Below are 22575 nucleotides of genomic sequence, written 5' to 3' on the forward strand. Positions count from 1 at the left end.
TGGTATATTTTCACAAAGTTAAACTCCTCTTGTGCACATTCTTCGCTTTATGTAATTTTATGACCTGCTGCTGTTGACTCATCATTTGCATTTTGTTTGCCCGCCGTGTTTGAAATGCAGCAAACGTGTCAGTTTGAAGGTGACGCTGTCCAGAGAAAATTACTATTTTCTTCTTTTCCTTTTTTTACTTAATTGAGAGGACACATGGCAGCAAAATATAATCAAAGTGGTTTTGAATGACATCATGCACTTAAACATGACTTTAAAATGGAATATAAGAGTCACGAAGAAGTCAAAATCAGCAAGATAAAACTTGACATTTAAGCAAAGTAAATGAGCTGTGTTGTGTTGAGACATGCATTATGGCAAACAGCCCTCTGGGATAACAGATTGGTTAACATACAAGTAAAGTTGGTGTCACTCTGTTTTCATACATATTGGAATGGATTGTTTCAAACTGATAAATGTGAGGATTAGTATAACAGTATAAAGAGTAGATGTTTAAATGATAAAAAGTAAGAATGCAGAATAACTGTTTTTTTAAGTCATTTTTATTTGTATATATTGGCTAGGTGATCACTGTGTATTCCTATTAAAATTGTGCAAAATTGTATCCAATTCATTTTAAGTACAGTTCTTAATGATTTTTTGATTTTGTTTGACCTTGATTAAGCATTTTAGGCCTCAGGCTGTTTCCTTTACAAAAATGACAGCATTAAATGTAAATGACAACTGGTTTATTTGCTTCACAATCACCAATCTTGGAGCTCTAATTTTCCATACTCCCTATTCGTCAAAACATATATTTTGGAGAGATGTGGTGAAGGGACAACAACGTATTAGATGAAAATGTTGACAAAACATAATAATGTGATTAAAAAGAAAACACACGACACACTTAAATGGCACGAAGATAAAGAAATATGTTTACCATCCTAGATACGAATGGTTGTGTTTACATTTTGGTTTTAATTAATCTCAATTCTCTGTAGTAAATGACTTAACATGTAGACTGGGATTTTTGTTACTGATTAGCACAAAGGGCTACCAATTTTATACACATTTTTTTAAAATAGCAACATCATATTATAACTATGTTATTACTATTTTTATAATAGTGTTATTACCAGATTGTAATTATTATAAGTAGGTTTTAAATAGGCTCAGTCAACCACTAAAATATTACAATTATTAAAATTAAAGTTGAGAACGATTAATCATAGATTTAAAGACACTGATCATGTCCATGTTTTTTATGCCTGTTAGAAATTTCCTGGAAAATCACAATGACACTGCTTAGCAATTTTTCGAACCGGTCCAAGGGCTATTCATTTTTAGAGGGATTAAGGGGTTACTTGGAGTCAGCGAGCACCACATTGGTTTGATCCCTGAGGTAAAAAAAATAAAAATAAAAACACAAAACTACGGGAGCTTTGGTAAACAACTGGGCTAAAAGATGTGTCGTGTCTGCAAAGTTGCATGAAAATCTTCGTATTCCATTGTTCTCAACAGTCTTTATTAAGCGTCAGTGAATGGCTCAGAGAACAGCAACAAAAATGTGACATACAATTGTTAAATACACCAAAAACACTAACGACGACAATTATTTTTAAGTTAAAAAAGTGTGAAAAATACAATAACAGCTAAAAATATACATTTTCTAATTATCTCATCCAAGAATATTAGAATTTCTGCATGATCTATAATGCGATACAGATATTATTCATTGCCATGCTTTGACACCATGTGTTTTGTGCTTGATTGTGGAAAAGACGAAATCATACAAAAAAAAATTGTGTGTTAAAGCTTACAAACAGCATTTAGGTGCAATGGCGCACTGTGTGTAACATTTAAGGGCTGTCCATGCGATGGATCCATATTATCCACACCGAATCACGTGAAGCTGAGGTGATGCAGCAGCCAGAAGCAACAGCACCATCAGTTGGGGAATATTTAGTAGAAGCTGTGCATAAAGAGCGAGTGCTCCGAGCGCCATGTGATTTTTTAAGTGTGCACAATGTTGGATAACAAGCAACTACTCAGGAAGATGCAATTTCAGGTATCTCAAATAAGAAATGTGCTTTTCCCACAGCTTTGTGATATGTCAAGCTGACATATCATTATTAAATGGGAAAGAAAGGCAAAACTGATTCAAGATTGTATAAATTAATCACACTAAGGTACCCTCAGTCAAAGTGACCGATCATTTTTGTGAAAGTCTGAAAACAAAGGTCCGTTCGCCAAACCTCACATGTTTTATGTGAAGCCCATATTTTGGTTAATTTTTTTTTTTAATATTTCACATAAAATATAGTGCGTGGCTGTGTTAAGATAAATCCAATATATGTACTGTATATTTAACAATTATTATATTATGTCATTATTTTATTTATTTACACTGGTTTAATCAATTAATTGCCTAGATATATTATTGTGAAAACTGTTTAGACAGCGAACGGGACCAAGATATGCTTGGGTTTTTTTCCCCATTCAGCACTTTTTTTGTTGTTGTTTTTCTCAATGTATTATAAAGTTTTTTATTTTAAATTCATAGTAAACTTGTATTTGGATGAACAAAGGGAAATAATGAAATGTCATTCAATCAATCAATGAATCCACTTCCTTTACAAGTTTAGACGAGGTTTAAAAGGCTAAAATCAAGGAAAGGTCTCGGGTAATTAACAACGCAGAATCGTATCTTAGGCTAAATGAAAAATTTTCAGTGTATTTTACCTGCAACTTCATACCTGCACATCTACCGTGTATACGATCTAGCCAGTACATAAAATAAAATCGATGTTGTTCATAAAAAACATGTCTATGTTGTTAATTACCCTCAACTTTACCTCATATCTAGTTTTTAAAATCCTTTGTAAAGTAGTACGCATATCGATTTGTACTTGCATCTTTTTCCATTTTTGCCTGTAATCCACCATGGTGGGTCCTTAAAAAGTCACGTGATGCTCTGGACCAGTATAAAGTATTGATGGTCGAATGACTACTGATTGTAAATCACACTAGTATTGTGTGCATCTTCTTACACAGTGTGTTTTACAAGACATTGTATTGGTGCAATTTGTGTGTGCTAATGAGGGATTTTACAACGCATGCTCACACTCAGATGTGCAATGGAACAAAGCTTGCAAAGCCCTCTTGACAGCTTGTCAGCTTCAACCAAGGCTGGTGATGTTGGAGCGACCACCAGGAGGCGCTACGATGCGATGGCCGGACCTCCGAGGAATGTTGTCGTCAATCTGAGCCCCTGTAAATTAGAGATCGATGCAAAATGAGTGGTTTACGTGAATATATGGTGTTGTTATAAGGCTATCAAATGGATACAGTTGGTCTTTGAAAGGGGAGGAGTGTGGGCTGTGACCTTCTGTAACAATAAAAAACATTCACATCTAATTCCAAACATTGCAAAATAAGTTAAAAAAAAACACAAACTCAAATATTGAAGTGTATTCCACCAATAATAATCAAAAAGAAACTGAAAAAAATAATCCACCCGCAACCCTGTCTAATACAAATATTGAGTGTGTGGAAACATCAAGAAAAAAATGTATGCTCCATGTGACTTGGCTTTTTGGGGTTTACTTGAAATGTACTAATTTTAAAAATATACATTCTACTCTGCAAATTGTTAATGCTCCAATAAATCTTTTTCTAATTGCTAGTGCTAGCTTAGTACGTTTTGATTATTGTGCTACCAATTGAAAAACTATGTTTTTAACATATTTTTGGGAATTAGATACATTCATCTATTATTGTTGATTATTATGCAAATTTAGGGGGGTTATTATGCTATTTAGGTGGAAAACAACATAATTCTTAGTGATTTTACAATAATACATTAATATATATGGGGTACACCACAAAATTCCCAAAACTTTAAATTTTTAAATTACCTAGAAGATGCCAATCCCCTGTCAGCAGTGAGCTCACCTGATAGGCTGAAATTGGACTGGTGAAGATTGCGCCCAGGTGGGGGCTGGTATGAAGTCGGGGAGGTTTTGGCTGACGGCGAGGGAGTAATATATTTTTGAATGGTTTCCAAATCGAACACTGGCCCTTCGTAAATCCCACGTGGGACACCTTTGTCCTTAATCTGTTTAGAGACATGGGTAAAAATATTTACTAGTTCTGCATCAGAAACACGCAGTAAACCACTGAGATTCTGCGTCCCCACCTTACGACACTTTCACGGTTTTACGGTGTGGAATAACATGCTTTTTGGACAACTTTAAAAAGGCTTTTTCTCCACGATATAATATCAAAAACAATTAAGAATTAATAAATGTCTTTCTCTTGTCTTTTGGTTTGGAATCAAGAGTGCTTCGTAAAGACACAGAATAGTAATTAATACTGCATGTATCAGCTATGACCAGGATGGGCCCAAGCCTTCTTTGGGGCCCCAAGAAAAATGTTTATTTTCAGATTGAAAGCAAAATGAAAATATGAGGTCCCTCTTTTAGGGCACTATATTTGACATTTAGTTTTGTAGTTATTGTGTAGTATTTTTGTTGTATTTCTGTTGAAGTATTTTTAAGTGGACATACAAAGTGACAATTGGGACAATGTTGGCACCAGAAACGTTAACCACTCTTGCGGCCCCCCTCGTGATTGCAGAGCCCTAAGCTGCCGCTTAGCTTACTTATGCTTTTTTAAAATTGCAAGTACTAGTTCAGTACTTTTTGATTATTATGCTGGCTATGAATCCAAAGATTTGCAATGATGCAAAGGGGAGACACATAACCTTTATAACCATGAAAATGAAGCTTGAGATTATTATAAATACCAAGAAGGTTGTTTTAAAAATGTTATTAAAAAGCGGAGTTGATTAAAGCTAGGAAATCTTCTAATGGCATCACAAAATTCTCGCAAGTGAAAATTTTGAAAACATTTTTATTTTTAACTGGCATCTCCTCCCCCTTCTGCCTTCACCCGCTATTCCACTTGATGAGCTCAAAGACCCCAAAAGTAAATTGTATTTTTCATATTTGTGGTAATTACTATACACTATCTTGTTATTTATCTGGGGTACCAGAAGTTTTGAGCTAATTATCATAGGTTTCCATCCCCCAGCAATACAGGAAATTCTCATTGTGATCCTCACATAGAACCGGTTCATGTCATATCCTGGAGGTCTACTGTATTTCAAATGTACTGTACCTGATTCCTAAACTTCAAACGCTGGTAAGCAAAATCCGAGAAGACCTTGCGGGGGATATATCGCCCGCTTCCCGGCTGAACGTGAAGTTTTCCTTCCTCGTACACCACCCGGCCCTGACTCAACACCAGGATCGGGGTTCCACGACATTCCAGACCCTCAAAGATGTTGTATTCTGCAAACTGAAAAAAAAATACTTAAACTAAATTTAAAACTGAAAAATACCCTATAAAGAAATATATCAAGATCAATAACGCTGTGGGGTGTACCACATTATCCCTGTGTATAATAAGATGCAAATATCCCTCTACTGGCTAACACACTAATATATAAGAGCAAAAATGTAAATGTGGTTTGTGTGTTGGAGTTCTGAGATTAATGAATGCTCGTACACCAACACAACACACACACACACACACACACACACACACACACACACACACACACACACATGAACAAAAACACATGCACACAAATATAGGCTGGAAAGAAAAAACAAAGAGCAGAGGGTGTGGGGGGCTCTTTCTCTAGGCATTGTGTCAGAGAGAATAATGCATGCAGTAAAACTGCAGCGTTTGAGATGAAGGGAGAGAAAAGCTGGGGGCAGAGAGCGAGATGATAAAAACAGGAGGAGGGGCAGAAAGATGCCAGAGCAGGGTGGTTGAAGGGGTGCAAAGGTGGGAGAGGGGGTTGTGGATTATAACCATAAAGCCGACAGAAGTCTGGATTAGAGTTTGTGAAAGACGGGTGGCAGACGAAATATATCAAAAAGCGCCCGATGTTTCCAACCGTGATTTCCATTTAAATTCATGTAAAGGTCATTGAAATGCAGGCAACCTCCCTGGATTTCTTTTTTAACACGTGCATTTTCTTGAAACGCAAATTGTCAGCGATCACTTCTGATTTTGGGTACTTTCCATTGAAAATTTAATAGAATCCTCAATCCTCAATCCTCAACTCCGAAATCGTCCAGGGAAATTGGCACTTCTCCTTGCATGTCTAATGCAAGTAATTTCCCTGCGCTCTTTGATCATTTTTTCCCCTGTTTTTAATCTTTGCTTCGGCCTTCTGTCCTCCCCCCTATTGGGAGTTGTGGTTTCATTCTGATACAAATGAATACGCAGAAGTATCTATCTTTTTGCTAGGGAATGTTTTGATCATTGAACAATTGAATCTTTCCACCCTTGAGTTAGTTTATCATGACAATAAACACAGGACTAAAATTTTAGGCACTAAAATTTTTCTTTAATTGAATAACTCGATTGCAAATGTTAACCGAATTAAAAAAATTAAATTAATATTTCTATTACAACTGTGTTGGAACAAAAGCCACAAGAATCACCTCAAAAAAGAAGCAACATAACAAAAGTACAAATATTTATTACCATGTCACCGAGAGCAGTGTTTTTCGACCCCGCGACACAACACCAGTCGGTGCCTTTGCCTCTCTGGTAAAATAAAATCCAAATGAAAGATAGCTTTTGCTAGACCGTACGGGCACACAAAATTGCATAATTTACCTCGGCACAGCACGACTATTAATTACACACTGGTGTGCCACACAACAATGGTTAAAAAACACTGATTTAGAGAACTCTACTACCTTCCTTTGGACATTATTTTAAAATAAAAGTCAGTAATACAACTAAAATAGTCTCTCATTGGCCCCGTTTTTATAGTCGGAACAGATTTACAAGTTTTTTGTTCAAGAACAGTAACATGGTTGCGTTTTGGTTGCAGCATGTTGCGCTTTGCGGGTGATATTTTTTCATGTGTTTTTCTAAATTTGTGGTGCTGCAACAGTCCCAGACTACTTTACCAAACAAATTTCAGCCAAGTAACGGAGAGAATGGCTGTACTATCTTCATAGAGAAGTGTCACTTTGAGAAAATGGTGGAGGAGCTAAGTATTGATCTAGGGACGAAAGTTTTGATTCATGTACATGCTTAGTATTAATAATATCAAAATTTGGATCGACCATCCCACCCTTTCCTTCTTTTTGTTCCCTAATCCTGCCTTGTTCTCACCGACTGATGTAGTTTGGATGTGACGGTTTTGGTGCTGTTGGGGTCCCAGATGACTACGTCGGCATCGGAGCCCACCGCTATCCGACCTTTGCGTGGGTACAAGTTGAAGATTTTGGCAGCATTGGTGGACGTGACTGCCACAAACTGATTCTCATCCATCTTGCCCATAGCCTGTGGAGAAGTTGAAGTACATCAATTATGAATATTTTAAATATTGAGAAGGATTAAACACAACCTACTTGGAACAATTTTCACTTAATCTGGCTGAAAGTGAATACTTATTGACTGTAAATAATGTAAATACAGTCGACCCCTGGGATACATTATTTCTAACTTTCGATGTTTTAACTTTACAATATGGAATAAGAAATTATGCCCCTTGGTACTCATTGCCTCCCTGCTTGGCACTCAGCATTAAGGGTTGGAATTGGGGGGTTTGGTCACCTAATGACTAAAATGGCTGCGCCCTGTTTGGCTGCGGCTGCTCCGGCTCGCTACAGTTTAACTGTATGGGTCAGGTGTATCGACATTTCGTTCTGTGTGCATTGTTACAAAGAATGACAATAAAAGTAAATTCTTCTTCTTCTTCTTCTTCTTCTTCTTCTTCGACACCGCATTTTCCCCACTGTACAAAATCAAGAACAATTTTTTTGCGTGGCCAAAGACTGACAAAATTAAAACTTTGCAGTGTTCCTGTGCATGACTGTGCATGTTTCGGGCCTCATACATCTCTCAGATGCCTGTCTGCTGTTCATCAACATCACCAAACATGCTGATCTGCTATTGGTTTGCATCACGGCATCACTGGTTTACTGAAGAAACTAGGTTACTCAAACAAAGTTGCAGAAAAATTGAACGAAAATGGCGCACTACTAAGCTGGAGGTTTTCCGACTGGCCTGGTGTGACAGTTTGCTGAAATATAAAGTAGCTCTTGCCTCAGCTAAAGCTTTGTTTTTCTCCAAGATTATTGTTAAACATAAGAATAATCAGAAATTTTTGTTTGACACAGTGGCGAAACTTACCAGACAACAACTTAACCCAAATGGTTGCACTTATTCTGCTAACGACATTATGGATTTTAAAAAAAAAAAGATTCAACTAATCAGGAATGAAATTTTAAAAGAACGCTCTGTATTCTCCTCCTATATCAAAGATGTGAAGGTGTTAGGTATGGACCGTGTCGGCGGTTGTTCAGAAACATTCTCCAGTTTCAATGATTTGTCCCTTGATAATCTAACACAGATGGTCAGTAGGGCCAAACAAACTACATGCCTGCTTGATCCGTTTCCAGCTTCACTGGTGAACGATCTGTTTGGGATCTTAGGACCATCAGTTTTAAATATTATTAATATATCGCTATCCTTGGGTATTGTTCCTGTAGCCTTCAAGTCTGCCGTCATTAAACCCACGCTTAAGCGACCTAACCTTGACCCAGAAAGCCTAGGTAATTATAGGCCAGTGTCAAATCTGCCATTTTTTTGCGAAATTACTTGAAAAGGTCGTTGCACAGCAGCTAAATGACTTCATGTCAGTAAATAATCTCTTTGAAACTCTCAGTCAGCATTTAGGGCAAATCACTCTACTGAGACAGCCCTGGCTAAAGTAACCAATGATCTCCTTTTAACAATAGATTCCGGTGCCTCATCAATGTTACTGCTGCTGGATCTCAGCGCTGCTTTTGATACTGTCGACCACAACATATTGGTATCTCAGGAACTGTACTCTCGTGGTTTAGGTCTTACCTGTCAGAAAGGATGCAATGTGTTAACTATGGCAATCTGACCTCTAAACAATCTAATGTCCCCTGTGGTGTTCCTCGAGGCTCTGGACTTGGCCCCCTTCTTTTTAGTATTTATATGATCCCGCTTGGTGACATTATCCGCAAGTATAATATTAGTTTCCATTGCTATGCAGATGACACTCAACTGTATGTGCCACTGGAAAAAACTGGACATTTAAGTTGTAGAAATCTGGAGGCTTGCCTTACTGAGATTCAAAGATGGATGTCACTTAATTTTTTACGTCTTAACCCAGAAAAAACGGAAATGTTGATTATTGGTCCAGCTCACTGTCGTCAGTTGTTTTCAAACACTACCCTGGACCTAGACAAAAGTAATATCACCCATAGTGACTCGGTCAAAAATCTAGGTGTTATATTTGATCCTATTCTGTCGTTTCAGTTACACGTGAAAAATATTACTAGAATAGCTTTCTACCATCTCCGTAATATTGCGAAGATTCGTTCGATGCTGTCCCAATCAGATGCAGAGGTTTAATTCATGCGTTTATTACTTCTCGGCTTGATTACTGTAATATATTGCTTTCTGGTCTCCCGATGTCTAGCATTAAAAGTTTGCAGCTGGTTCAGAATGCGGCAGCTAGACTTTTGACTAAGACCAAAAAGTTTGAGCATATTACTCCTGTATTGGCCAACTTGCACTGGCTCCCAGTCCATTTAAGATGTGACTTTAAGGTTCTCTTATTAACATATAAATGTTTGCATGGGCTTGCACCCTCTTATCTCTCCGATTTGATTTCCCCCTATGTTCCTGAACGGAGTCTGCGCTCGGAAAATGCCGGTCTACTTGTGACTCCGAGAGCCAAGAAGTCTGCAGGCTCGAGAGCGTTCTCCATCCGGGCCCCGGTGTTATGGAATGCCCTGCCTCTGGAGATAAGATCTGCAACCTCAACGGAAGTTTTTAAATCAAGGCTTAAGACACACTTCTATTCCAAAGCGTATGATTGATGCCCACCTCATATTCTGTTTTGTCCTGTCTTTTTCCGACGCCTGCCTGGCTGATACGAAGGAGAAGGATGATTTGGGATGGGTCAGCGGACCAGCGTCTGACCTGCAGCATGTCAACCCCTGCATTTACCAGCTGGCAGAGATGGGAGGCAGCGTCGTGGCCGTCATAGACTTTCTGGACTGGTTTGCAGGCTGGGGGCGTCGTTGATGTCATGCACTTTCCGGACATTTTCAACATCTTACCTAATGTTTACTATTATGTGTACAGTAATGCTAATTGTAATTCACCCTGGTCAATCCTGGATGGGGGATTACCACACGTGAAGTCCTTTCTCAAGGTTTCTCTTTTCTCCTCACACTGAGGTTTTTGAGTTGTTCCTTGCCCGCATGCTGGTTTAAGATCAGGTAATTGTGTAATTTTGAAATTGTAATCCTGTGCAGTCCTTTGATACATTTTTGTGATTAAGGGCTATATAAATAAATGTGACTTGACTTGACTTGACTTGACGAAGATGCCAATATGGCCGTGGTAGAACTCGCTCCTACAATTTATCTTTCTTCATTCAGTTCAGAATCTTCTGTGCTTTCAAGTTACGTTGCGGGTCGGTGACAATACCGTATTCTTTGTACTGTATTTATTATTAACTATGAGTCCAAGGCTTTCAGTGATGCTCAAGGGTGAAGCAGAAACATGATAACCATGGAAACAAAACTTTTGATTCTTAAGAAATTCAAAGAAAGCGCGAGAAGTACTAGTCCCGCTAAGTTGCATGGTGAAAACCAATTAACGTTAAGGAGGGTTTTTTTTAATAAGGAGGTGATTAAAGCAAAGAAGTCAATCGAAAATTAAAGTTTCAAAACCAGTTTTTCATTTTCATTCTGCCATATCTGTCTCACCCCCCCTCAGCACCCACCCGCTACTCGACTCGAACAGCTCAAGTCACGTCACACCAAAGATAATAACAATTTTTTTTTTCCCTTTAGAAGGATACCTATTTATAATGCTATTTAATCATATACACCAATATTAAGTAGAAGTGATACTTCCTATGTACTATTTTGTTATTTTAATGTTTCTATCTGGGGTACTAGGAGTTTATAATGCATCAGCTAGTTACCCTTATTCTTTCCTCCGCCATAAGTCAATTTCACTTTGCGATCCCCACCTCAGAAAGGATTAATGTTCTATCCAAGGGGTCTTCTGTGTATAGCAATCACATGGATATGCAACTTTTAAATTCATCCCTAGCTTCCTTGAAGTTTAAAGGGAGCTTTAGTGTGTTCCGCTTTAGACAAATACACAAAACATAAAGGCATACAACATTTGAGTATCAATTACTCTTACCACCGCCTTGTCCCAGACAAAATTCATCCTCTCCTCCACACCGTTGGTGCCCTCTGGGATTAGAGTGAAGTCATCTTTACCAATCGCTTTCTGAGAGGTGCTGTATGCACAGTGGGCGCTGCCCACCACCTGCAGGTCACCACTGTGTAATAACAAAAAAATAAATTAATACTTTTGTTTCTGCAAATAATAAAACTATCAGAGTCAAAGACAAAACACAGTATTAGGGACTGTTTATTAAAGCCCCACTGTGTAATATTTGATCACTTGATGGCACAGTACGGGGCGGCAGTAACTCAGGAGGTAGAGCGCTCGTCTTGGGATCAAGGGATGTCAGTTCGAATCCCGGCTCGTCCGTGTTACATGTCGAAGTGTCCTTGGGTAAGACACTGAACCCCTAATACCCCCAATAAGCAGGTTAGCGCCTTACATGGCTGCAAGGCCGCTATTGGGAAATGTGGAGCACATTGTAAAGCGCTTTGGGAAGTCATTGACTTGAAAAGCGCTATATAAATGCAGATCATTTCATTTCATTTCATTTCATTTCACAGTCGTCTAATGCGGAAACAAACTGGTGTCACAGAGCACACGTGGACAGACAAACATGGCAGTGCTTACTAGGTAGGGATTCCATTATGTAAAATAAATACAAATTCCTCAACCCATGATTTGCTTTTTTATAAGAAATTAACATTAGTATGACAGTTCATGTATTTTTGCCTAGTAATCAAATAAAAAAAAATGTAAAAATAGGAGGCACAAAATATCACATAGTCCCTTTAAAATTATTGATCCATGAGCCAAAGCAGTTACTTTGTTATTGGCCTCTTGGTTTCCTTTAGTTAGCTTCAAATCTGCTACAAATAACCAACTATGCTACTTTAATTCCTAGGAATTTCTAAAAATAATTAAATTTTGAATCCCAAAATAATATAACATCCAACTACAATTTATGAATTACTCTACACACACTAAAGCAGATGTGTTCAAACGTTTTCCTCCAAGAGCCAGTACCAGAAAAATATTAGAAACAAAACTTGTCATCATCAAAAAACACACAATAACTACACACACATTGTTACCCCTCACAAAGGAACTGGCCGTAAATGAAAGGTAAAAAAGATATATTTTTTTCTTCCTTTACTAGCATATTTATTTATATTTTATTTAATCAAACGCATGTATATTACACATAGGTAGTACTTATTTTAATGTTTTTTCTGGAATACCGGGAATTCAGAGCACCTCAGAAGAGACGAATGCTGTATCCTGTGGATCTACTTTCCAATTTTTCAATTTTCGTTTTGCATGTGTTGACCGCAACTCCAATAATAAAATCAAGTTTGACATTGTTTATTATGCAAGCAGCTGCTGTGATTGGAATACCAAACAGATAATGACCATGAAAGTTTTGCATGTGTATCCTTTGGTGTCACTGATTTCTACCTTATGCCGCACTTGGAGCTATAAATAGCTCTTAGTTGTTTTTGAAACAAAACCAATGAGGGCTTTATTATGCCAATCATGTTTTAAGATAAACAAAAAAATGTATCAACTGCAGGCATTGAAGTCCTACCAGGCCAGAAGTGTGTGGAGGTGGTCTGGGGTGGTAGGGTCCGGACTCAAAGTTGGGGATGTGACATAAGCAGCAGCTTTGGCCCAGTTCTTGCTCCAGTAATGTGATCCATCAGTGGCCAGACTGGCTGTAATTGGCTCTCCAAAAACCACAGAACCTATTTTTAAGCAGAATTAAATTTACACATATTTACATAAAAACTACGTGGATTTCCCTCTTTAAGAAATAGTGTTGAGTACTGGAATGAGAGAGTAACCTTTCCTCCGGGCCTGAGTGATGATATCGGCTGCACTCTTACTCATCACCTTGGTGATGTAAACGGGGCAGTTCACACGGTTGCCAAGGGTGATTGCACGAAACACAGCCTCAGCTTCCACCTGCAAAGGAAACAAGGGCAGGTTGGAACTAGCTGGAAGGTTGGATGAATGATTTTTGGTGGTATGGACACTTTGCTATTATATATGTTATGCCTTGGAAATCTATCAATGACCTCACCTCTTCTGGTCGACTCAGTGGATGGCCTTCCGGTCCTGTAATTCCCATCCCAAGGATTTTGTTTTGTTCCTAAATCCAGGATTTAAAAAAAACAACAACAATATGAGATCTGGGTTCACAAAGCAGTCAATTGTAAAGTGTTGCCGCTTGAGTTAAATTGTTTTAACTCTTAAGTTAAAGCCACTCTAATAAAGCCAATATATCACTAGAGTGAAAGCAAATGTGGTAGTCCACCACTAGAGGTCGTAGTAGCTTAGAATAGAGCTGAAGTGTGTGTGATCAGAAAACACTCATTATTGAGGCAGAAAGGATTTCACTTTACTTACATATTTTCTTGTTTCAGGGCCCTGAATCACAGGACTTAGTGATATTTGCTTGCTTGACCAGCTGTGGAAGGCTAATGACACAGAAGGACGAAGCTGTGGCAGCTAAAATAGAGATTAGCTAGCTATGAGCCATAAACTACAGCCAATTTGCTGACATAAGTAGCTAGAGAAGGAAACTGGGGGGGGGAAATGGAAGATTGTTGTTTCTCAAGATTCGCTAACCAACACAAACAGGGCTTAGCTGTGTACGGTAAGTGCACTTTGAGTGGTAAAGTCAATTTTCGAGGATTGAATGCTTTGCTTTAATCACCTCCCTATAAAAAAACAACAACTCCTTAGCGTTAATTGGTTATCACCATGCAACTTAGTGAGAGTAGTAATTCTTGCACTTTCTTTGAATTTCTTAAGAATCACAAGGTAACGACACGGTAATTTGGGTTTTCTCAGGAGTAAGATGGCAGCTTAACATGACAGCTTCTTTAACGTTGGGAAATATAATTATAAACTTCTACTTGTAGGTTTAATGGTCTGGTATCTTAGTGTAGTTTATAAATCAAAAGATGAGGCAAGTTGAATTGCATTTTACAAACTACCATTGAAATTTGTCATACCTGAGCAATCAAATCTCCATTCTCAGCATGAACTAACACCACAGCCCCAATTTCTTTTAGGAAGGTGAACACCTCGTAGAGCTTGACAAGAGAGCAAATAATGTGTCGGTAACAAAATAACAGCACAAAGGTTAAATTATTATCAACAGTAAACATTAATTTACTGCCTGTAATAGTCCTACGCACCTGGGAATCTGTCAATTGGTACACATCTTTGTAGGCCATGAACACTTGGAAAGAGTTGATACCTGACAAATGTGAGGATATTTAATATTCATTCATTAAGGTCAAATCAAATTTATGAAACATTTTTGTAGGTGTGAATCTTGTTCCCTACTCATAGTAGTCTTGCTTGCCTTGAAAAGATTACAAGCAAAATATCAATTTAGCTGAATGATGAGGATAGCTTATTTCTTCCGTGCTTTCCCTTTAATAGGTTTCACCTCAAGGCCAAATTGTTGCAAATCTGTCTCTGTTGTTTTTTTTCCAATTTAGGGATTAATGAGACAACAATTCAAAGAACTTCCAGTCCTTTGAAAGAAACTAGGGATGCACCCAAAATGAAAATTTGAGGCCAAAAACCGAAAATGTGAAACGCTAGCCGAAATCTGAAAATGAAACACTGGGGGGTAAAAAACAGAATTATTATGCTATGTCTTGCTACAAAGGTCAAATCTAAAATGATAAGTAAACAATATGAGATGAGTGTTTCATGTATTAAGTTCAAATAAAACAACCAAAAAGGCGTTGCAGTGATAAAAAAATTATCCAGTAAGAAAATAAAATGATATAGAAGAGTTGAAACTGTTAAGAAATCTAAAACCCAAATACAACAAGCAAGTTTATTGTAGTGTCTGGTTATACTAAAAAAAAACTTGTTATCCTCTTTTTTTAAAATAAATATTTCAGGGGCACTTTAGCTTTAAATGGGCCAAAGAGTGAAGAGTGTCAAGAAAACAGGAGTAGGAAAGAATCCATAACTATAATGATTGTGCGGTAGTTTGTGCAATCAAATACAACAAGACAACAAACACTCGTACATTCACTAGACAAAAACTTCAGGGGAAAATGTTCTCAACGTATGACACAATTTACGTGTTTACAATTAAAATAACTGAACTGTAGGTAGTTAGTTCCGTAGTGCAAGAACATACTCATTAGCCAAAGTCTTGTAGTAGCCAATAAAACAGAGGGCACACAAACCTTTGGAAAAAGTCTTCTTGATAAAACTTTGGCAGATAATCCATTTTGACCTATTTCCTTCATTCTCATGTGCAAAATTAGAAATTACCAAACGCATTGTGCACAAACTCACCCCTCAGTGAAAGCCAGCTTTGCATGGTTTGCCTCACCATAAACCTGACCTCATTGCAACATTATTTTTTCAGACGCCTTGTTTCGGTTCTATTTTTCTTTCGGCAGGAACCAAAAGTGCACTTTTGGTCGGTTGCATTACAAAATTTTGAGTGACAAAAATTTGGTGCATCCCTTGAGAAAATATATGTAAACATATAGGATCTACCTTTTTCCTGCACTAACATCTCCAGCTCATCTTTAACGTTTTCATTCCACTGGGGGATGTCAACGTGTAGGGAGTAGTCGCAACACGCCCTTTTGTCCGCAGCCTGCTGCCAAACTTCAAACGCCTCAAGGAGGCTGTCCCCAGGCTCGGGGGTCACGTGGTCAACTGGAAAGGACAGAGTTCATGGGCGATGCTACCTTAAAGTGGTATTGTTTGGTCTCATGTAAACTTACTGATCATGGTGGTGCCACCAGCAAGTGCTGCTTTGGTGCCTTGTAGGAAGTCGTCGACAGGCCGTACGCCAAGATGAGGCTTCATTAGGCATGTGTTGACGTCGATCCCCCCGGGGATCAGCATAAGACCGTTGGCCTCGATCACTCTGACTGCGTCAGGGACAGCCAGATTTTCGCCTACCTGCCTACAAATATGACATTGGTAAAAAAGTAAGGGGTGGGAAGTGGTTCTGGAATACAGAGGCCCCTCGTTATTTCACGCTTCCATTATAGCGGTTTCACTGCTTCGTGGATTGTAAATTGAATTGTATTTATTGACTTTGAAATCGACATAAGGTATGATGCTATCATGGGGGCAGAAAAGGGACGGCTTTCTGTTTAGGGTGGGCATGACTGTCTGTATGAATGACTGTGACAGGCTGGTGTATGCTGTCTGTCAAACAGCAGGGCACTAGTGACTACAAAGACAAACGTGGTGCATGGTGCCAGATAGCTCATAGTGGCTTATTGCGTTCATCAATTCAATTGGAGTCAGAATAGTGCTAAGGAAGTGTTCTGTTGATTATTATCGGCTTTGAGAAGCGTCATCGGGGAGAAGGCAATACTGATGCTGCAGGCTAACAACACTTTTAAGCCACCCCTGCAGAGCCTGTGTCTCACCAACGCCAGATCCATTACCCATTAAATGGATGGCCCAGAGCTACAACTCATCGAAAACCGCTACGTTTGTGCCATTTTTACTTTAATTTTCACGTGCAGCTAGCCAGACGCCCTCTTTATTGCTTTCTAACACTGAAATAAAAAGCGCTTCAATAGTGTTCTAGTTTGCCCGCGTCCCTGCGTCCTAGACGCATCATTTTTGCTGGGGACGCATTGTGTCAAATCATTGTGCAACCTTTTTACCACCAAATTGTCATTATTACCCAAATACTTTTTTTTTCTTAACAAAGATTTACCGTACTCCAAACTTTTCGTCAGGCAGAACCGCCATTGTTGTTTTGGTTTCGCGCCGATCTCGGCAAACGAGATCTCGTTGCTTCGTCATTGTTTTGGTGGTTGTCGAGTGAAAGAGAAGTATGCCTCCGAAAAAACAGTTGCTTTTAGATGCAAATCAACAAAAAATTGGTAATTTCTTCAGTGTCGGTAATAAGGCGAAACATAATACAGAAAGTGGTAACAACGACAATAATTCCGGCACAAAAAAACAGCAGAGAAATTCTTCAGAAGACCGCGAAGGCAAGGAAAACACGTGTTTTGAAGCGAACAATTCGACGAAAAATAATAGACAAAATAATACTCCTAACAAGAAAATGACTTTTCTGCCAAAATGGACTCTATTATATTCCTGGTTACGCTATGAGGAGGATGATAATGGAGGCTAACGGTTCTGTGTTGCGTGCACCCAGCGTGACAAAAAAACTTGCATAAATCATTTCGGAATACAAACTTTCAGAAAAGCAAATTGGAACGGCACAACGACATGAAAGCCACAAATTAGCTATGGAAATTCCGTTGCTGCAATTGGACCTTGAGAAGACATTACAACTGTGGCAGGACAGCAAACCACGAAGAATATGTGAACTGAAAAATCTGAAGTGATTAAAACTGCATGAATATACAGACTAATATTTCAGCAATATTATTGTGTATAATGTACAATATTTTTGTGAACTGAAAAATCTGAAGTGATAACTGCTTTGCATTACCAATTGACTGTGATGATTAAAACTGAATGAATATATAGATTCATATATTTATTTATATATTTGTTGCTGATTTACAAATTCAACCCTGATAACACTAAATTTTGAGAACCCATAGATCTCTGTTGGGCCCCATAGATTTTTGAGCATGCGAGTCCCCGGGACCCATCACTTTTCAGAGGTAAAATGAACACTGCCTTCAATTTTGTTGTACTTCTGTATGCTAACATTAAAACCATTCATTCAACTGCAATTCTGTGTTCTGATTTATTATTTCTATATCTCTTTATTTTGTTACAGTTGTATACTCACAGCCGGACGTCATCTCGGGGTAAATTTAACCTTGGGGGCTTTTATGAAAGTGCAACGCTACTTTGCGTTTTTTAACTTTTCACGGGTGGTTCTGGTCCCCATTAAACACAATAACCAAGGCATCTCTGTATTCCTTCGATTTTTAGTTATTCTGTTCCATAACCAGTATTAAAGTGCACATACTTAATGAGCCCATCTTCAATGTAGATGTCTGCATAAAACGACTGATCGTCGTTGACCACCCGCCCTCCTTTGATCACCAAGCCGTCACTCTAAAAGGGTACATAGAAAACATGTGAAAATGTAAACATGGTATGTGCGTGGCATCAAGTTATGAAATAAAGCACGGGCCACCAATATGGTGCTCATGGGTGCTATGTAGCCCCCTAAGGACACCTCTGAAGACCAGGGAAGAAAATAGCTCATTGTGATTTCTAACTGCCATTAAAAATCATTGACTTGATCAGTATCTTAATACACGATCAATTCTTAAAAAGTCTTGCTGAAATTAGCCTATTTAAAAATGTAAATCACTCAATGCCCTTGTTACAGGTGTTTTAGTGGTTGACTGAACCTATTTTAACCCCACTTCTAATAATAACAACCTGGTAATAACATAATAAAAATGTAGTAACTGCAGAGTAATAAGATGAAGAGCTATTTTAAAAAAAAATGTTTATCAAACAGAAAGCACTTCTCACTGATCAGTAACAAAAAGTAGCTCGCTGCATCAGAAAGGATGTTGACCTTTTGAATAAAAGCTATCACATTAACATTAGTACAGTAACAATAAACAATACAATTATGATAGATAATTATGATACATAAATAGGTATGTAGGTAGGTAGGTAGGTAGGTAGGTAGGTAGGTAGGTAGGTAGGTAGGTAGGTAGGTAGGTAGGTAGGTAGGTAGGTAGGTAGGTAGGTAGGTAGGTAGGTAGGTGCAAGAAATGAAGATACATCATGCCTAGCAACAGAGGAAAGTTTCATGTCTCCAAAGAAACTGCTTGTGGTTGATTTCCATAAGTATTCTCTTTTAATATCTAAAGGTCTTTGTCATGATATGTCAGGAATTTGGGGTTGGGCCAAGGGTATTTATACTAATCCTTAAGAGTGATACAAGGATTTTATGTTTTACACGAAAAGCCTGAAGCTGCTCGCCTCACAAATCCCTCTTCCATCGTCAAGACGCCCAAATGAAGCTTTGCTACAATAGTGTCACTATCACACAATGAGAACTTGACAATAACAACTCATAAAAGAAAGAAGCTTGGTGGTTCTGAAGGACAGCATTTGCTCCCACGCTAAGGATTTAATCTTCTCTTCCCGCATGTGCAGCAGGGATTTCCATCAGCTCTGCTCCTTCTTACCGTCACATGGACGCTGTTCTCCTGGCAGTTGGTCTCAGACATTATGCTTTTCTCCCCGCACGAGCCGTCGAATTGCAACTGGGCGGCGGCGAACCCCTTTGTTTCCCCACTAAATTTGATGTGAACACGCTCAGAGAAAGACACGTGGGCGCGCTTTGGGAGCGTGCTCGTGCACAAGGAACCCCAGCTCACACTAATACGTTGTCACAGTGATCCACCAGGAGGCTACACTGTCACGCATGGCGGTAGGAGCTTGCATGGTTGCTGTCCATTTCAGCACTAAATTGTCGAAACGTCACCTGCCCTCTTAATTATTAATGATTTAAATCGTATTCACGTCCTGATGTAGGGACTTTAGGCATATGCCGAGGATATCAATAAAGACAATATTGTAGACCTGTGACATGACATCAATTTGTTCTGAGGTGGAGCTCTCTAAGTGAAAATGGTGTTTCGCAGGGGGGAAAAAACTAACTAGCTAATGACTTCTGAACCACCAGCACCCTGAATAAAACATTGGAATAACAAAATAGTATATAGTAAGTACTACTTTTGTACAATGTACACGTGCACTTTTAAATAACATATACATATACATGTCAAGAAAAAAGGTGTTCTATCTACCTATTTTGAGATTGTCATGCCCTAAGAGGATTTTCATGCTTTAATCTCCTCTTTATTTTTAAAATGGTCCCAATTGCCAATTTTTTATGATCATGCAACTTAGGAAAAATGCAAAATTCTCAATAATCACAAGCTTTGTTTCCATGGTTATCATGTTTTTTTCTGGTTCTTAGCATAGCATAGCAATAAAGTATCTATCTATCTATCTATCTATCTATCTATCTATCTATCTATCTATCTATCCTCACAAGCCTTGGATGCGTAGCAAATAAATACAGTACAAACAATACAGTATTTTATCATCAACTCTCAAAGTGTGATACACAATAGATTGTTATTCCGTTGAATGACACAATCATTGATGGAGGTAGTTCAGCCAATAGTGTATCTGTATATTTATGATGCTGTGACACAAACCAATAGCAAACCGTCTTTTAAATGCTGTCAATCAATAGCAGAGAGCCATCTTAGAAATATATATTATCTTATGCACAAACAATTGTATTGTTTTGGGGTTGGTTTTGGTAATGTCTTAAGGTAGGATAAACGTTTCTCTGAGGGTCATATTGAGGGTCTACTGTTTTTTTTTTAACAAAAGATTCTTATCGACACAATATATTGTTGTTGCCGAACAGTACATCTGTTAAAAAGTTGATTTTTAGTTGAGACTTTTCTCTTACTACAGTTTAATTTTAATGAGAGCGGAATCAGTCAAACCAGTAAATACTCATCAAGAAACATGATTTTTTTATGTGCTTTAGCGTGTATAGCGTCTATGTTTGTATAAAGGCAATATTTAGTTTGAAATGGCCGTGTGTAATAATTCACCACTAGGTTGCTGTAATTTAGACTGGAGCCAAAGCATGTACATGAAAGCCTGATAATTACCATTTTTGCAAAATATATATATATTTTTTGGATCAGCAAGGATAATTCAGACATTAACAGGACATAAAAGTGAGGTACAACATAAGACCAAGCAAGCTGGATACACCCGCAGCTGCTGAAAAGAGTGAATGGCTGTAGTTGTTCGGAGCTATTGCAAGAAGCTACTAGTAAAGGCAGTTAAAGATTGCAAGAAAAAAACAGAATTTGCAAAGCGTCGGGACCCACAATCTACCCATCAACACGGAGCAAATGCGGCTAGCAGTGAGCCATTGCCATATATATATATATATATATATATATATATATATATATATATATATATATATATATATATATATATATATATATATATATATATATATATATATATATATATATATATATATATATATATATATATATATATATATATATATATATATATATATATATATATATATATATATATATATATATATATATATATATATATATATATATATATATATATATATATACACATATATATAGATAGAGAGAGAGAGAGATATACACACACACACACACACACACACACATATATATATATATATATATATATATATAGAGAGAGAGAGAGAGAGAGAGAGAGAGAGAGAGAGAGAGAGAGAGAGAGAGAGAGGGGGAGAGAGAGAGAGAGATACATATATATATATAGATATAGATATATAAAATGTATTTATTTTTAACTGGGTAAAGGTTTTTGGTTTCAAATACAGTGCAAACGCCCCAAAAAAAAACATTATTTCCAAATGTGTTAGACATTGAGACTTGTGTCAAATTCAAAACTGTAGTGGGTGGGTCCTTATTCCCAAATTTACCTTTCCATTTGTGGTTTCAATCCCGGGGGAAACCGCTGTATCGACGCTAGACGATCCCTGTCCCCCCCTGGGTGAGCTGTCATGTGAGCCTATTTGGGCCTCGCCGGAGATTTTCCCATCGCCGTTGTTGCAGATATCCAGCAGTCTCTCCCGGCTCCCGCTCCTCTGGGTGCGGCCCCCTTTGCGTCCCTCAGCATAACCGTCCAAGTCGATTGTCTTGCTTTCGAACGCTCCCTCCACGGAGTCGAACATCCCGCAGCTTTTGCGCTGGTTCGGCCCGAAAGCGATCGGCGCAGCAAAGTAGACGGGTAGTTCATCCTCCCGGTTCCACTGCCTCCTGCAGTCCGACATTGCGTCTTCCGACCGAGGTTTGCAAAATGTGAGAGGATGGATGCAACACGCGATGTAAGATAGAGGCACAGCAAGGTCCTGCCTCCTCTTGGCTGGAAATGATTTTAAAGAGGATGCAAAACCAAAAATAAGAAATAAACAATGCAGTTTTATGATATCCTCTGCAAAAGATATGAGATGCTTTGTTTGCTGTTCAGCCCCAAGCTTAAAGTGGGGGGTGGATGAGCGGATTATCGCAGCACAAGCACGTCATTTTTAACCCACATCTGGGCTGATGATAAACCGATTGGAAAATGACTCGCTGGAATTTATTTTAATATAAAAAAATGCTCCTCAAGTAATGAATTTAGCGTTTCGGCATTTTTCTGGAATTTGGGGTGCATGCATGTGGAAGAAGAAAACACTGCAAAATCTGCAAAATTATGTGCCTGGCCTAG

At 38.2% G+C, this 22575-nt stretch overlaps 1 protein-coding gene across 3 annotated transcripts; it reads right to left on the bottom strand.

Moving 5' to 3' along the window:
* Positions 1 to 1494: 1494 nt before the first annotated feature.
* Positions 1495 to 22533, bottom strand: crmp1 (collapsin response mediator protein 1). 3 transcript variants are annotated; one of them, XM_088342713.1, is made up of 14 exons: positions 21788 to 22418; positions 18251 to 18339; positions 16053 to 16237; positions 15820 to 15984; positions 14484 to 14545; positions 14298 to 14378; positions 13361 to 13429; positions 13122 to 13242; positions 12866 to 13022; positions 11290 to 11431; positions 7198 to 7368; positions 5173 to 5352; positions 3946 to 4108; positions 1495 to 3262 (listed from the first exon to the last, which is right to left on the bottom strand). In XM_088342713.1, exons 1-14 carry the CDS (start codon positions 22136 to 22138, stop codon positions 3171 to 3173), a joined length of 2028 nt encoding a protein of 675 aa, XP_088198839.1. In that variant the 5' UTR covers positions 22139 to 22418; the 3' UTR covers positions 1495 to 3170. The 3 variants fall into 3 exon arrangements, with proteins under 3 accessions (XP_088198839.1, XP_088198841.1, XP_088198840.1); XM_088342715.1 differs by lacking the exon at positions 21788 to 22418 and adding an exon at positions 19437 to 19585; XM_088342714.1 differs by lacking the exon at positions 3946 to 4108 and having other exon boundaries at positions 21788 to 22533.
* Between the last annotated feature and the right edge of the window lie 42 nt (positions 22534 to 22575).

The sequence above is a fragment of the Urocampus carinirostris genome, chromosome 8 (genome assembly GCF_059441175.1).
Source record: "Urocampus carinirostris isolate Australia breed hairy pipefish chromosome 8, RoL_Ucar_1.0, whole genome shotgun sequence".
In the NCBI taxonomy this organism is placed as follows: domain Eukaryota; kingdom Metazoa; phylum Chordata; class Actinopteri; order Syngnathiformes; family Syngnathidae; genus Urocampus; species Urocampus carinirostris.